This window comes from Ipomoea triloba, chromosome 9 (genome assembly GCF_003576645.1).
Source record: "Ipomoea triloba cultivar NCNSP0323 chromosome 9, ASM357664v1".
NCBI classification, from domain to species: Eukaryota; Viridiplantae; Streptophyta; class Magnoliopsida; order Solanales; family Convolvulaceae; genus Ipomoea; species Ipomoea triloba.
Window position 1 is genome coordinate 3,489,931 of NC_044924.1, and position 13,905 is coordinate 3,503,835.

Below are 13,905 nucleotides of genomic sequence, written 5' to 3' on the forward strand. Positions count from 1 at the left end.
AAAAAAAAAAAAAAAAAGAGGTTAAAAGTGAACTTTTCACCTATACATTTTTTTTTTTTGAAAAGAATTCACTTATAAATCTAGGACAAAAAATGAAATTAATTCTTTTGTTTTAGATCAAGGAGAGGGAGCTAATATGAAAGGACGGTAAGTCCTTAGCAGTCACGTTTCGTGGTAAAGGAATGCTCGTGACATCATTCTCAAGAATCAGTGAAAGCATCCACAATAAAAATTTTTGGAGTGATTTTTACTAAAGTGGAGGAGAGAGAATGAGATTCTTGCAAAAAGCTGTTGTTCACTGGCATGAGCTCCCCGAATCGCTCAATTGGGCGCGCTCATTAGTATTAAGTTTCAACTATCGTAACTCCAAAATGCTAAAATTCAAAAAACTACTCAAAACAACTTTTTCAATTAACTTTTTGAGATAAGAAATTATACCAAACAAGTATCTGCTAACAACTAATTTACCAAACATTTTTCTACAATCAGCTAATGTTATCAATTAGTTATACCTTATAACCAAATCTGCTAACAGCTGTCAGCTAACAACCATTTACCAAAGGACTATTGTATGCATACAATGTGCGTGTTTATTAAAGGTTATGTTGATTATGGGAATTTGGAGGAGGCTAAAATGTGGCTGAAAATGGACGCAGTCCTGATCATGTGACATTTCGGTTTTGCATGGAAGAAAATAAGGGTTGGGAGGGTAAAATTAGCATTGATGAATGATAATTGAGGTAGAGATAAAGGAGTTCGCCTAAACGGCTAAACGTCGTTTCGCTTAATTTTAATGAGAGAGTTAAGTGAATGCATGTAAAAATTCCTAACCAATTAATGAGCTGGGTTTTTTTACACGCCATTACGCTTTAATTTCTGGTTATGCTCTTCTCAGTACTCGGAATTGGACTACAAAACTAAATATTAGAAACATCATCAAAATATACCTCCACAAATAGAAGTGGAGGTTTGAATCATTGAAATATGAAATCAAAAGAATTACTTAAGACGTTTATTTGAAACAGAGACAACGGTAAAAACATGGTATGATTCCTAGCTAGCTTATTTATATTACACTTCCATGTGGAGTGTGAATTGAAGTATAATTCACCACTGACATGCAAGACGAAAAGGAATCTGCAGATTACTTATATTTAGATAGCTGAGGATAGATGGATGGGATTTGCCATGCCCGCAGGCAGATTTCACGGCATGGGGATGGGTTCAAAGAACAGAGCCATAATGCGATTCTTGAACTCATCTTGGCCGAGACCAAATCCATCTCCGTGCTGGTATATAAATTGTGCGATTCGAGGAACATTCGTGGCTGTTCTCTTAAAATCCTTGGGAAGGAGACGCTCCATCCTCACTAATTCTGTGTTCAGTTTCTCCCACGTTTCTGCAATTAAGCCATTCATATACTCCCTAGCTTTCTCTTCTGAACACCCATTTTCACGCATATAACACTGAATTGATTTCGCACTATCTCCCCTCAGCATTTCATCCTTTTCAACAACATAACATCATCACATTAATCATATATGTTTTCAGAAAAGAAACCCAAAACAAATTAATTAATTGAAATACTAATAATTCATGTATATATATATGTACCGGTGAAGTTCCTAAGTCATTTGTAAGACGAAGAACCATGGCAGGGCAACGAATGATTCCAGGATTTTGTTCTAAGTGTTGCAGATCTTCATTGTTAATGGGATTTGCAATGCAAATATAAGTATGGATTAACAGTAGAGGACCAGCAATTGTTATGAAGGCGGTGTCCAGGTACTCATTCAGGCTTGGAGTATATCTGCCCAGTTTCCACTTCACTTCCAGTAAGTATGATTTACAGAGATCTGCCCACTGAAATATATACACAAATAAGATCAATCAAAACAGCAATACTACATGTACTCTCACTTTTTACTTCATTTTCTATTCCCTACTAATTGACATGACATACTTTCATTCATCCATAAAAAAGTGTGTCACAATTTTGATTCTTTTATTTTATGTTTCTCTAATAAAATCCTGAAGTTATACTCCCTTGGAGTACACTTATCATTTCTCAAATCAAGACAGCTTAATTAACTGGTTAATATTATTGATCTCTGGTTTAGTTACGGGCAGTGAATAATATATGGATTACCTGTTTTCTTGTGTTTGTAATAATGCTTAAACCTTGGTCCTTCATAACATCATAACCCAGTTCATTCATGGAGTTGAAAATGGCTAGGAAACAAATCTTCATATACTCTGGAAGTGTCTCAACTGCATTTATATCCCATCTATATATGAAATATATATGCAACGTAACAAAAACTTCATTAGTCCATGCAAAAATAAAAGCATTACTTGAAACATAATTCATATATATAAAAGTTAAGAAACGAACCTCTGAACGACATCAGTAAAGATCTCCAGTTCGTCCAAGCTTCCGTAAATATCGTAAACGTCATCAAGAACTGTTACCAGTACAGAGAGCTTAGTTATAATCTTTCTGCAGTATTCAAACTGAGGATCAGGAGTGCACCCAACAGCCCATAAGAAACCCTCCACCAACCGGTCCCTAGCAAAGCTCATCTTCTCCGCTAGACCGATATCTTTATTCCACCTATAATATTATGAAAAATAGAAAATGAGAAAGTTCTTTGATTTCTTCCATCTTAGCAAGGCTGGTAACTAGATCGATCTAATTATTATTATTATTATTATTATTATTGAAGTTGGTTTAATTTGTTTAGGTTGCATTAAACCAAGTGTATGCACTCATCACCTGGACAATTGCTTTAATTCCTCCAAATATTTGGCTTGAACCATATTGTAGTCCAGTTTAGCAAACTCCAATAAAACTGGCTTCATGTTCTGTCTCTTTTCATAAACGGATACGAACCATCTTGCTTCAAACCTCTGCATCCTCCAGTATAGAGGCATTTCTAGGGCATGGTCGACAAGATCATGATCTAATATATTCATGTTTTGGATTTCTCTAAGATGTTTAGTGCAGAAACTTTGGGCTGCTTCCATAATGCTCTCACCCTCCATGCATAGGTATGCTGCTTCATACAGACTAAGGATTCCCTTCGTATCCTCGCTCAAGCTTCTCTTAAAATTTCCTTCGTCATCCATGAAACCACAGAAAACCTCTGTAACAAAAACAAATTAACACGAGGTTTAATTATATATATATATATATATATATATATATACATGTTTTACTGTTCAAAGTAGGTACCTTGAGGGACTTTGTAGCCGTGCTGTCTAAGCAGGCGGAAATGCAAAGCAGTAGCATATAAATCTTGATCACCATTACAGCCGAAAGAGGTGTATATATGCTCCAAAACATGCTGTATTTCATCCTCAAAATGGTAGGATATGCCCAGTCTTTGCAGGAGATCCACAAGCTCAAGCTTTTCCAATGGATCCATTTTTTTCTCCACCATTTTCCTCACACCTTCTTTTAGCTCAGCTGCCCGTTTAGAGAACTCTTTTTCCTGTAATAGTAGCATAAATGCATGCATCAGATAAAACATAAAGAAAATCAGTACGAGGAGAGGAATAGGCCGGTACCCTATAAAAAGGAAAACATAAGATTAATATAAAGTCTTAATTTTATTTCTAGCTTACGGTGTAAATAGCGGTTCGAGACTGCACATAATCATCATCCCAGATGTTTTGTTTGTAGATCCCTGATGTCGTATTACCATTATACATATCTACTTATTTTGGATAGTGGACAGATTAAGTGATACGAAAATGATTTGACTTAGCACTAATAGGCAGATGGGTGATGAATACAAGAGTATAGGAGAGTGGGTTTATATAGAGAGACTAGAGTATACCCAATTTCGCAGTCACGTATAGTAGCGCCCGGCGGCTTTCTAAATTAATTGAAAAGTCAGAGTTAATTCCAATTTTGATTCTAATAAAAAAAGACTTAAATTATCTTCAAAAAAAAAAAAAAGACTTAAAAGTGGATTATCACGTATAAATCTAGGACCAAAAATGAAATTAACTTAAAAGTCATGTATGCATGATTGAGTGATTATCAATGATTGTAAGATTAATTACTGAAAATATTCAACCTTTTTGTTTTAGTATTGTTGAAAAAATAGCAAAAAATTGACATTTTAAGTGGCTATTTTTTTTTTAAACGCTATTTTGTGGTATAAATATATATATTTGGCCCACTTATTATTTATGTCGGGCCAAAGTGAATTCACGTTTTTCGTAGTAAGACGAAAAATTGATACATTGTACGTTCAAAATTGATAATGGATGAATGAAAAATTAATTCTCAAAGTGGACTAATTTTAGTTGGCAAATGAAGGTGTAAAGCTTGGTTTGTAAGTAGCTTTTGTCCCACGTTAGAAAAAGAAATGGATTTGCACCAAATATAAAGCACTTGAAGGTCTTTGGATGAGTTGCATATGCCCATATACCTGCAGCAACGAGGACAAAACTTGATGATAGAGCACTGAAAACAGTCCTTGTAGGTTACAAGCAAAGAGGCTACAAACAGTACAATATTATACCATGGGACTATCATATAATTTTGATTTATTTATTATTAAATAACCTAATTGTTGAATTATTCTTGTGGTAGTTAGTTAAGATCCATTTTATTTGAATCATATTTTCTAAGTTGTTTGATCCTATTTTCTACTCTTCAAACAACTATATAAAGGGTCTTGGACAAGCTTTGTAAAGTGATGTGACAAGACATATTATCATATGTAATATTATCCTTTCTGTTATTTTTTTTTTCTATTTGTCTTGCGTCTACTGTCAGGGTTGTTACAGTTTCAATACACCTCAGTTTTGCAACTTTATACCCCAATTATTCTAATATTTTAATTTTATTAAAAAAAGTTTTAAAAAATGGTAGCTCATCCTTTAATTTTATTTTGATTTTTTTTTCTTAATATGCTACACAATAGGAAGTAAGTGTGTAGAAAATGAAATACAACTATATATCCAAGTGAAAATATTACACTCACTTCCAAAATTCAGAGACATTCATCATTTTTAGTGTGAACGAGTTAGTTATAGACAATCCAAGGATGTGTTTGGTTGGAACATGGAAATGAGAATGAGAATGAGAATGACAATCCAAGGATGTGTTTGGTGAAAGTATTTTTGCATGTTTGGTAGTATGGTGGAATTAGAATGATTATCAATATTGATGTTTAGTTATGCATGACCGTATAATCGGAAAAAATGTTTTAAAAATACAAAAATAAAAAAAAATCAAGACAATTCATCTTAAAAGTGACGATAAAGTGAGTAGGCAATGTTGTAGGAGGAAGTCGATGAAATGAGGAGACAATGAAATGAGGAGGCGATAAAATGAGGAGGGAAGAGATTGATCGAATTAATGGAATGATAGCTGATTTAAATTAAGTAATAGATTTTGTAATTATAGGGGTAATCAAATCAAGTCTTATACCTGTGTTTTAAAAAGTTGTCAACTAAGGGTGCGTTTGGTTCGCACATGGGAATCAGAATCGGAATGGGTATCAAATACTTGGTAAGGGTAATGGTTTTGGTGAAAGTATTTAGCATGTTTGGTAGTTGGGTGGAATGAGAATGATTATTAATAGTTGGGGAAGAAATGAGGAAGGGAAATGAAACCCTTATTTAATAAGGGTATGGGTTTTCTCATTAATGAGGTATTCCAAACCCATAGTAACATTCTCAAAACCTATCAATCAAACATTAACAATCACTTTGATACCCATACCTTATACCAAAACCCCCCAACCAAACACACCCTAAATAATATGTATAACTTTTATACTCATTCCTCATGTAACCTTATGAACCAAATATACCTAAATTGATTTACTTTTTTAATTTATTGTCTTTTAATTAAAGTCACGAGATATATTTCACTTAATACTTAACAACTCTGAACTTAATTAGAGACACATTTATCATTTTGCTCTAATTTTGTCATGACACCAAACAAGGAAAAGATCGCAGACGCAGACATGAACTGTTCCTGCTGCCATGCGAAGCATGATTCATGAACACGTACCTTTTGCATTTTCCATATGATTTTGATTTGATTAGAATTTAGACTATTCTGGCTTATCGGTTCTCCTCCAATTACAGACGCACACGTATGGTAAGTGATAATTTTTAGTATTTTTATGTGTATAATTGATATCAAATTCATATAATTTTATGTTAATTGAAAGTTAGGTATGTGCTCATTTGATTTCTTTGTGTCATTTTGAAATTTCACATATATTAGAATTCAAAGTAAAAATTATATATTTATATATATATCATTCAAATGAATATATCCAAAAATATTTTAAATATTAACTCAAAAAATATTAATATTCTATAAATTTTAGGTGAACTTAATAGGTTATTGGTTCATATATATATATATATATATATATATATAGTTATGTTATATACATATATAAATTTGGTTCGTATATCAAATATTAATGCTGCAATTCAAGCACACAACAATCAAGAAACAAGACAGATTTCTACAAGTAACATTAAGATTAAGGTAAATGGTGCTGAGGAGAAGCACTATATCATCAAGAAAAAGAAACAGAAAGCTTTTGGTTTAAAAAGAAAATGTATCCTTAGTGGTGGAAATTACAACTAGAGCATTTAGCTAAGATCATTCAGTAAAGAACTCATTACAAGGTCAGCAATTCAACCTATAATGGAGGGAACAATTATTCCCCAACTCTACAAGCTCTTTGGCCTCTTCAACCTTTGATTGCTCAACCAATTTGTCAACAACCCTCTGCAGTGTGGAATCATAAAGAAATTGTTCGAGATCAATAGACTTTTTGCACAGTTCAAGAACGAAAGAGAATTCGTCTTTCTCACAAGCTAGAGGAATGAGCAACCGAAACGTCACATGATCAGGACTGCATCCATTTTCTGCCAACTTTCCATACCACATTTTAGCCTCCTCCAAATTCCCATCATCAACATAACCTTTAATAAACACATTGTAAGTGAATATATCTGGCTTCAATCCATTTTTCTCCATCTCCTCTAGCAATTCTAATGCTTCAGGGAACTGATTTTCGCTTACTAAACCTCGAATTCTTGTAGTGAAACTCCTCACATTTGGAACCACACTCCTACTCTCCATCTGGCTCCATACTTTCTCTAGGAGTGAAAGCTTCTTGCTTTTGGACAATGCATCCAAAACTGTATTGTAAGTAACCAAATTAGGCTGAATCCCAATTTCATCCATGCTATCAATTGCAGAAACTGCGGAATCTAGAGACCCCATCTCACACAGGGCCTTGATCACAATATTATAGGATACAACATCCGGTTGAATTGAAAGTTTCTCAGACAATTCTTTGAAAAGCTCGCCAATTTTATCAAATTTCTTGGCATTGACGTAGGCAGTTAACAGGGCATTGAAAGAAAAGATAGTGCGCTTACAGTTCAGTTCGGGCATTTCATCGAACAGTTTCAAGGCATGTTCGGGCATGCCGGCTTGGCCATAAAGAGAGATGAGACGGATTACGAAGCCCTCTCTGGTGATATCCGGGTATCTCTTTTGGTGATCAATGATGGCTTCAATGTCAGAGAATTTCTGAGCAGCTGCGAGGCGGCGAACCGCGGTTTCATAGGTGTCGTGACGGCGGCGGAATGAAGGGTGCTTCGACGATCTCTTAAACCTGTCGACTAAATCTCGGAGTTTCTTGTCCTTGGAAGTGGCAGCACTGGTGGCGGGAAATGAAGAAACGAGTTTAGTGGGTCGAGAAGGTTTGATTTTGGGAGGAGAAGGTTTAGAGACTTCATTGAACATGCCACGGAGACGGCGGCACACGGAAGAAGACATTTCACTGGGTTTTCCAAGGGTTTAAGACTTGGAGAATAGAGATGTGTTTAGCTCTACCCTACTTCTCTTCTATTCACCAGAAAAAAAAAAGAAAAAAAAAAGCAATTATTGCCCTAAAATTATTAGGAAGAAGATGAAGATGAAGATGAAGATGAAGAAGACGAAGTTACCGGCCCAATGGCTTGGTGCTTCGTGAACCTCAGATTGCAGATGTTGGGCTGGTCCATTAAGAAAGGGCTTGATATTGAATTAGGCCTTAAATCTGTACGTTCTTCAGCCCACTTTCATCCCTAAATATAATCACGCACCAAGACGGTTGTTATGCCATGGACCTAAATCCACATTGCAAGGTGGATCAGATCCATGTTCGTAATTTGAGAATTCTATGTTCACAATTTTAGAATTGTATATTCACAATTACAAAACTAACCAACCCGAAAAAAAGAACAAAGAAATCAAATAAAATCAAACAATAACAATCAAAGAAAATATCAACTAATAAAGACCCGTGATAGTGTACTACTGCTTCAATAAATTGAGATGCGTTTGTTTTTTCAAAATGCAATCATTGTACATTTGTACTTACATTGATTGATGTACAGTGCTGTTTGCATTTAAACGTGTTAAGCTCGAACCCGATCCCACATTTGAAATAGGGGCATTCTTGAGAGAACACATCAACATACTTGATCTGATCTAGCTAGCTATCAACCAAAGAAACCACACTTACAGATGACTCCCATGGCACTCCTTCACGTCCTACCAAATATTATCAAACCTGCACAGAATCCACTTGCATTGTCTCCTCAATCCACTGCTCCCAACTACCCTTTGAATGCGCCTAATCTGGTATGTATGTATGTATGTATGTAGTACAATTAATGTTGAAAAGAAGAATGCAAATTAGGTTAAGATTTGCTAATGCAGACTCATATTTAATTTGCAGGTGAAATACCAGCAGAAACGACTGGAAATGAGCCATTTACTTGAACAAGTGCAAGAAGACAGTTTAAAAGGACTGGTGGTAATTGATTCCATGCAGCGCTTTGGTATGGATCACTACTTTGAAGATCAAATCACTCAAACTCTCACCAAACAATACAAACATTCTCAAACTCTTCTTTATAGCAGTGACGATGATCTTTACTCAGTTTCACTTCGTTTTCGATTGTTAAGGCAACAAGGCTTCCACCTCCCCGCAGGTACGTTAAGCGTTAAATAAGTCCTCAAACTCTATCCAAAAGTGCAATTAAACGCTCCAACAATTTAAAAAAAAAAAAAAACAGGTTCAATTAAACACTTAAACTTATTAAAATAGATCGAATAAGTCATGTTTACAGGTAACCTGTTATTCACTGCCGCCCCTAATCACTTAAATTCAAAAAATACAAAAATTCTAACTGTCACCTTTGCCAGAAAGGCCACCGGACGGTCGTCTTCTCCGTTGGTAGCCTAGCATAATCTCCAATGGAGAAGACAACCTGAGAAAACAACTTAATTACTCCGGTAGCCTGGCAATTGACAGCCATCGGAATGGTGGACTGAAACTTAATAACTGGTTGTTCCAGGTGAACAACGGGTAATAATTGGTCATTTGGGTTTAAATGTATCAAAATGATAAATTCAAGTGTTTAATTGAACTTTTTAGTGTTTGAGGATTTAATTGTACTTTTGGATAAAGTTTGAGTGTTTATTTAAACTTTTTTCCTTTAATTCTTTAGTACTAAAATTAGCTAGCTAACTCATGTTGTGCAATGTAACAGATGTATTCAACAGCTTCAAAGGTGAGAATATGAAGTTTAAGAATGCATTGTCGGAAGACATAAAGGGACTCATGGTGATGGAATAATTAGGATCGGGTGCGGAGCAAGAGCCGGGCAAGAAGGAACCGGGGCAAGTACGACCCGGAGGCGGCCACGTGGCGGGCTAGCCACGGTCAGCCGCGGCCGAGCGTGGCTCGCGGCACGCTCAGCCNCGCTCGGCGGCGGCGGAGCACGGTGCTCGGTGGTGGTTCGGTGGCGGCCGACGGTCGGTGGCGACGGCGGTAACGGCGGCCCGGCGACGGCGAGGTGGCGGCCGGCGGTTGGTAGCGGCACTTTGATGGTGGCTCGGTGGTGCTTTGGTCGGTTGGAATGTAGAAAGAGAGGAGGGAAGTAATGTGGCAATGTAAATACGAAAGAAGAATGAAGGGGGTAAAAGGGCTTATATAGGGGGAATTTTAGTGAGATGATGAGGGGTGAAAAGTGTTGAATGGTGTGGGGTATTTATAGTTTGGGAAGAGTAAGAACTTTGGAGGGATTGAACTTCTGGATGGATAAGAATAACTTTGAGATAGAGTTTCGGATAACACTCACAGTGCAGCAAGGACTCTAGTTGGGACGGACTCTGGCCCGGTCTAATGCGAAGGCTTATAAATAATCCGTGTTTACTCTCTTTCGTTGCCGAAATCTCGCAACTCAGAGAGTGGGGGACTGATGATGGAATAATTAGGACCGGGTGCGGAGCAAGAGCCGGGCAAGAAGGAACCGGGGCAAGTACGACCCGGAGGCGGCCACGTGGCGGGCTAGCCACGGTCAGCCGCGGCCGAGCGTGGCTCGCGGCACACTCAACCCGGCTGAGCGTCCGCGGCACGCTCAGCGTGGCTCGCGGCACGCTCAGCCCAGCTGAGCGTCCTCGGCACGCTCAGCCTCGCTGAGCGTCCGCAACGCTCAGCCCAGCTGAGCGTCCGCGGCACGCTCAGCCTCGCTGAGCGTCCTCGGCACGCTCAGCCTCGCTGAGCGTCCGCAACGCTCAGCCCAGCTGAGCGTCCGCAACGCGCTCAGCCATGCTGAGCGTGATCTGCGGCACGCTCAGCCTGCAGCACGCTCAGCCAGGCTGAGCGTGTTCCGCAACACGCTCAGCCCGGCTGAGCGCGGTCCGCAGCACGCTCAGCCCGGCTGAGCGTCCGGGCTCGGCGGTCCGCACGTTGCCCGAGTCTCGCGGCGGCGGTTACGGCCCGGGCGTTAGGCACGCTTCCCTGCGTCTTTTCCGGATCAGTTACGCCTAGGGCTGATATAAAAGCTCGTTGGTTGTCTGATCAGGACATACTCACTTACTTTTCAACACACTTGTCTTGTTATTACATTGCTTACCTTTGTAATAGCGTTATACAATTCAATATATATTTTACCCCCGCGGTATACTTACGATTCATTAGCTTGTCATACCCCCATTTATTTAATCGGGTTTTGTAATTCGGACCACCCGGGTTATTAAAATCCATCATTGGTGCTCTCGTTGAGAGCTCGACGTGACAGCTCGAGCGTGCTATTTCTTTCCCACTGGCTATGGCAAGGTCTGGATCCAACTCCGGCAATTCCCACGGTTCACGTGGAAGGTCTGGATCCAACTCCGGCAATTCCCACGGTTCACGTGGTAACTCTGGATCCAACTCCGGCAATTCCCACGGTTCACGTGGTAACTGCGCCCCGCCCCGTGCCGGCACTCCTAACGGGACGGCGAGTCGCCAAACCATGCCTGTGAGGTCGACCGGCGACCTCAGGGACGTAATCAACAGTCACCGTCAGGGCGAACCGGCTCCACCTCCTCCACCCCCAGCTCCGGGCTTTCAGGAGGGGATGGTCGCGCTTCGGCAAGCCACAACGGTGCTGACACAGATCTTGGATGGACTTCGGCAAGCCACAACGGTGCTGACACAGATCTTGGATGGACTTCGGCAAGCCACAACGGTGCTGACACAGATCTTGGATGGACTTCAGGGGAGCTTGGCGGTGCTGACACAGATCTTGGATGGACTTCAGGGGAGCTTGGCGACCCCACCACCCGGTCCGTCACGACGGGTGGGAGCTCCGAGCACCCGCCATTCTCCAACCCCCGAACCTCGCATGGATGCGGAGGTCAACTCCCCACGACCTTCGGCAAGAAGGGGAGGGGACGAGGCCCCTAGAGGACGACCCACGCAACGTGAGACGGGCGGAGCCCGGCCGGTTCGACCTACCAAGTCCGCGCTCGGGCGGTTGGGCACGCGGGTCCCGGTTCGTGAACGCCTCGACTTTGGGCCTCACCACGAGGTGCCCGTCGAGGGATCGGCGTTGCGTCGAGCCCCGAGCGCTGAGCCCCGCGCCGCGTCCCGGCATGAGCAGGCCTCGCGGATAGAGCGATCTGGTGAAACTCGAGGCCGACCCTCGGGATCTCCTCACAACGAAATGGAACAGTTGCGCAGGCGATTGGACGAGCTCCAAAGAAGATTGGAGATAGGGGAAGGAGCACCGGTGCCGCAGGAGGCACTAACCTCACCCTTCACGGAGGACATCATGGCCCAGCCCCTGCCACGAGATTTGCGCTGGCCGACCATAAAACTTTATTCAGGGTCGTCCGACCCTCGGGCTCACATCAACAGGTACCGGGCGGCCATCATGATGATGGACGCCAGCGACGCCGTTATGTGCCGAGGCTTCTTCGCGACCCTGGACGGCCAGGCTCAGGATTGGTTCACGACCCTACCCGAGGGGTCTATTTCATCCTTTGCCGACCTCTCGGGGCGATTTCTATCACACTTTGCAGGCAATATCCCAAAGAAGAAACAATTCGCGACCATGTGCAAGTTGGAACAAGGGAGCACAGAGAGCCTGACCGACTACCTAGCTAAGTGGAAGAAGGAGGCGAGGTCAGTTGATAACTTCGACGAGAACGCGGCCGTGCCAATCTTCACTAGCAATGTCAGGTCAGGACCTTTTCATCGTGACCTCGTCCAGAATCCGCCAAAGACTTATGCGGCATTGCTGGACCGAGCAACGAGGTTCGCGGAGGCGGAGGAGGCCGAGCGGAAGAAGAAGGAAGAGGAGAGGGGGCGTCGAGACAAGGCCCCCCAGGAGGACCGCCGTGCTCCGAGGCCCCCGCGCCAAGGCCCACGGTTGGCCCCACTGCGTTGCCTCACGCCCCTGACACACCCGCTGGCCGCCATCCTAGAGCATGCCGAGGTCATGGGTATCGTGTCGTACCCGGCTGAGTGTTTGAAGATCTCGCCCAACGCCGACCCCAACAAATACTGTCGGTTCCACAGGCAGATAGGGCACGACACGGAGGAATGCATGGTCCTCAAACGCCAGATCGAGGAACTCATTCAAAAGGGATACCTTGGCCAATACGTAAAACGACCCAGCCAGGGCAAAGCTCAAGGCCCAGGCAACGTTTGGAAAAAGAAGGGTGGTTCCGGGCCACCCGCTCCCGGGTCCCGCAAAAGGGAACTCGACCAACCCGCGGAGGAAGAGGAGAAGGAATCGGATGACTCCCACCCCCCCCCAGAAGAAGCAAATCCATGTCATATTTGGGGGGCCGGAAGGGGGAGACACGCAATCGGAGAGGAAGAAATGGGCTCGAAGCCTTTACGTAGGGGAAGTCGTCCGTCAGCCACACGAAAAGAAGCCGAGGAGGGATCCCATTGTGTTCACGGACGATGACCTCCCGGAGGGCCCCCTACCACACCGCGACGCAGTGGTAATCAGGCTTGACATTAACAACATTATCGTGCACCGAGTGCTGGTGGACACGGGGAGTTCGGTGAATGTCATGTACCATGACACATTCGCCAAGCTGGGCTNCGACGACATGATAGTGAAGAGCTCGGAGACCGACCTCCACACAGAGGACTTAACAGAGGTATTTTCAATTATGCGCCAGTTCGATTTACGCCTAAACCCCAAAAAGTGCACCTTCGGGGTACATGGGGGGAAGTTCTTGGGGTACATGGTCTCCAAGAGGGGCATAGAGCCCAACCCCGACAAGGTGAAGGCCATACTGGAGATGGAGCCCCCGAGGTCCCTCCGCGAGGTCCAGCGCCTCAATGGTCGCTTGGCCGCCCTCGGACGCTTCCTTTCGAGGTCGGCCGAGAAGTCCTTACCTTTTTTCGGGGTTCTCAAGAAGAGTAGCGGTTTTGAGTGGTCGGCCGAGTGTCAGAAGGCCTTCGACGACCTCAAGGCCTACTTGATGTCCTTGCCTCCCCTGGCTAAGCCGGAGAAAGGGGAAGTCTTATATTTGTACTTGGGTATCTCGCAAGCCGCGATCAG

The 13,905-nt window shown here is 42.3% G+C and overlaps 3 protein-coding genes across 4 annotated transcripts; 1 reads left to right on the forward strand and 2 right to left on the reverse strand.

The window, feature by feature from the left end:
* Positions 1-1,005: 1,005 nt before the first annotated feature.
* On the reverse strand, positions 1,006-3,869 carry LOC116030676 ((-)-alpha-terpineol synthase-like). The gene is made up of 7 exons (XM_031272990.1): positions 3,628-3,869; positions 3,236-3,494; positions 2,777-3,146; positions 2,396-2,614; positions 2,150-2,288; positions 1,615-1,863; positions 1,006-1,505 (listed from the first exon to the last, which is right to left on the reverse strand). Exons 1-7 carry the CDS (start codon positions 3,712-3,714, stop codon positions 1,206-1,208), a joined length of 1,623 nt encoding a protein of 540 aa, XP_031128850.1. The 5' UTR covers positions 3,715-3,869; the 3' UTR covers positions 1,006-1,205.
* A 2,628-nt stretch (positions 3,870-6,497) lies between these two features.
* LOC116028841 (pentatricopeptide repeat-containing protein At3g13150-like) lies at positions 6,498-7,934 on the reverse strand. Of its 2 annotated transcripts, XM_031270669.1 has the most exons (2): positions 7,438-7,934; positions 6,498-7,194 (listed from the first exon to the last, which is right to left on the reverse strand). In XM_031270669.1, the coding sequence occupies exons 1-2, from the start codon at positions 7,838-7,840 to the stop codon at positions 6,677-6,679; spliced, it is 921 nt and encodes a 306-aa protein (XP_031126529.1). In that variant the 5' UTR covers positions 7,841-7,934; the 3' UTR covers positions 6,498-6,676. The 2 variants fall into 2 exon arrangements, with proteins under 2 accessions (XP_031126529.1, XP_031126528.1); XM_031270668.1 differs by having other exon boundaries at positions 6,498-7,934.
* A 638-nt stretch (positions 7,935-8,572) lies between these two features.
* Positions 8,573-9,689, forward strand: LOC116029118 ((3S,6E)-nerolidol synthase 1, chloroplastic-like). The gene is made up of 3 exons (XM_031271013.1): positions 8,573-8,689; positions 8,787-9,042; positions 9,604-9,689. The coding sequence occupies exons 1-3, from the start codon at positions 8,573-8,575 to the stop codon at positions 9,687-9,689; spliced, it is 459 nt and encodes a 152-aa protein (XP_031126873.1).
* Positions 9,690-13,905: the final 4,216 nt, after the last annotated feature.

Bases quoted from the DNA above. Each gene is read 5' to 3' on its own strand.
- LOC116030676 (XM_031272990.1), bottom strand. From the start codon at position 3,714: ATGTATAATGGTAATACGACATCAGGGATCTACAAACAAAACATCTGG. The intron at 2,615-2,776 runs GTGATGAGTGCA...ATAATATTATAG, and splicing joins GAATTAAAGCAATTGTCCAG to GTGGAATAAAGATATCGGTC. The intron at 1,864-2,149 runs GTAATCCATATA...TATATATTTCAG, and splicing joins TTACAAACACAAGAAAACAG to TGGGCAGATCTCTGTAAATC.
- LOC116028841 (XM_031270668.1), bottom strand. From the start codon at position 7,840: ATGTCTTCTTCCGTGTGCCGCCGTCTCCGTGGCATGTTCAATGAAGTC.
- LOC116029118 (XM_031271013.1), top strand. From the start codon at position 8,573: ATGACTCCCATGGCACTCCTTCACGTCCTACCAAATATTATCAAACCT. The intron at 8,690-8,786 runs GTATGTATGTAT...TTTAATTTGCAG, and splicing joins CTTTGAATGCGCCTAATCTG to GTGAAATACCAGCAGAAACG. The intron at 9,043-9,603 runs GTACGTTAAGCG...GCAATGTAACAG, and splicing joins AGGCTTCCACCTCCCCGCAG to ATGTATTCAACAGCTTCAAA.